Raw genomic sequence first — 1,959 nt, forward strand, 5'->3', positions numbered from 1 at the left:
CTCCTCCTCCTCCTCCTCCTCCTCCTCCTCCTCCGGGACACAATCAGAGATTCAAAGGAGAGGAAGAAGAGGAGGAGGAAGGTCTTTGAGCGGCACCGAGGGTCCAGTTGTTTTCAGTCAGGATGAAGTTCTGTTTGCTGGTTCCGGTTCTGTCCCTGATCCTGGTCGTGTGCGCGGCCCGGTCCCCCTACCAGTCGGTTCTGCAGCACAGCCGGCTCCGGGGCCGGAGTCAGGGGTGAGTGTTGTCGGGTCGAACTGAGCCGAACCGGGTTCGAGTCGTTCTGTGGATCGATGGTCCCTAGAACCAGAACCACTCTGAGTTCTGCTAAAAGTTCTAACGGGTCGGATTATCGATCAGTTTTATATTTTTAAAGAAAAAAAAAAAACAGATCTGAGAGCTGAAGTTTGATTTCTGCAACAATTTTCATCCAAATGATTTTATTATAATTTATATAAATAATTTACTTTTATAAATAATACATTAAATAATCAAAATATTTAATCAGTTCATGCAGAACCGTTTGGAGCAGAAGACAAATAAAAATAAGACAATAAAAGCACTAGAATAAAAAAAATCATTTTAAGGTGAAAAATCTAAAAATTCCTGAAGAAAACCGTGTGATGAACAAAGCTTCCAACAAATGATTCATGTGTGGAGCAGCTGCAGCAGGACTGAGTTAAGGTGGAATGACAGAAGTGTTAAGGAGGAATGACAGCTGCAGGAGGTTAAGGGTTAACCTGCATCTTTAACAGTGAACACATGAATCTTTGTTCAGATTCCTGCTTTCAGACTGAGAGCTTTTATGAATCTATGTTTGACGTTAAGCTGAGCGCTCAGCTGTCTCTGTCTGATGGTTCTGTGTTTACTGGACTCTGTGTGGCGCCAAGAGACGTTTAAACATGTCACAAACACATTTTCATTACTCAGCTCACTGTTTGTTTTTACTAAATGTTATCTCTAAATGTGTAAATCTAAATGTAAAAGTTAAATCTTAAATGTTAAAGTTTACATTTAAGTATTTCAGAATGGAACTAGCCTTTGCAGTTGGTCAGCTTTTGTTGTGACATCATCATCCTGGGACAAAAGCAAAGCTGCTAATGCTGCTAACGCTGCCGAAGATTTAAAATTTTTTATTCAAAATGTGTTCATTGAAAACAATATGGATGGAACCTGTGGTCCGGCAGTTTGAAGTGCAGCTCAGACACCGGCAACTTCAAGTTTGATGTCTTGTAGAGAAGCGTTAGCAGCATTAGCGGTGTTAGCAGTGTTAGCAGCCTAAAGCTACGTTCAAACTGAACGTATTTTGAACATCAAAAACGCGCCCAATGCATCATGTTGGACGATTGTGCTTTTTTAGGAATGCGTTCTGTGTGAATGTAGAGGCGTGTCATGAAGAGCCTCTTGTTTTCCTCTGCTGGTCTCTGTTTAATGATGGATGAAATAAAGAAAGTGGCTTTGCTTTATTTACTGAGGGCAAGAGAACGTTGCGCTCACCAGATGATTAATTCATGATTAATTCACTGGATAATTCTGGGGCGTTCTGAATTAGATTAGATTCACCACTCCAGGAGCTGCGAGCTGACGAGGCTTACTTTCTGCACTATGGGGGATTAACACTGATATTTAACATTTAGCTTTAGGGTTTAACACTGATATTTAACATTTAGCTTTAGGGTTTAACACTGATATTTAACGTTTAGCTTTAGGGTTTAACACTGATATTTAACATTTAGCTTTAGGGTTTAACACTGATATTTAACATTTAGCTTTAGGATTTAACACTGATATTTAACATTTAGCTTTAGGGTTTAACACTGATATTTAACATTTAGCTTTAGGGTTTAACACTGATATTTAACATTTAGTTTTAGGATTTAACACTGATATTTAACATTTAACTTTAGGGTTTAACACTGATATTTAACATTTAGCTTTAGGTTTCAACACTGATATTTAAC

At 38.8% G+C, this 1,959-nt stretch overlaps 1 protein-coding gene across 1 annotated transcript in view; it reads left to right on the plus strand.

The window, feature by feature from the left end:
- Positions 1 to 46: 46 nt before the first annotated feature.
- The window catches only part of tgfbi (transforming growth factor, beta-induced), a gene marked incomplete in the record, with an annotated part of 24,574 nt that continues 22,661 nt past the window's right edge, over positions 47 to 1,959 (plus strand). Inside the window, 1 exon segment of the mRNA XM_014029552.1 lies at positions 47 to 235. Within this exon segment, the coding sequence (XP_013885006.1) occupies positions 123 to 235 (113 nt within the window).

Source organism: Austrofundulus limnaeus, unplaced genomic scaffold, assembly GCF_001266775.1.
Source record: "Austrofundulus limnaeus strain Quisiro unplaced genomic scaffold, Austrofundulus_limnaeus-1.0 Scaffold919, whole genome shotgun sequence".
Classification (NCBI taxonomy): Eukaryota; Metazoa; Chordata; class Actinopteri; order Cyprinodontiformes; family Rivulidae; genus Austrofundulus; species Austrofundulus limnaeus.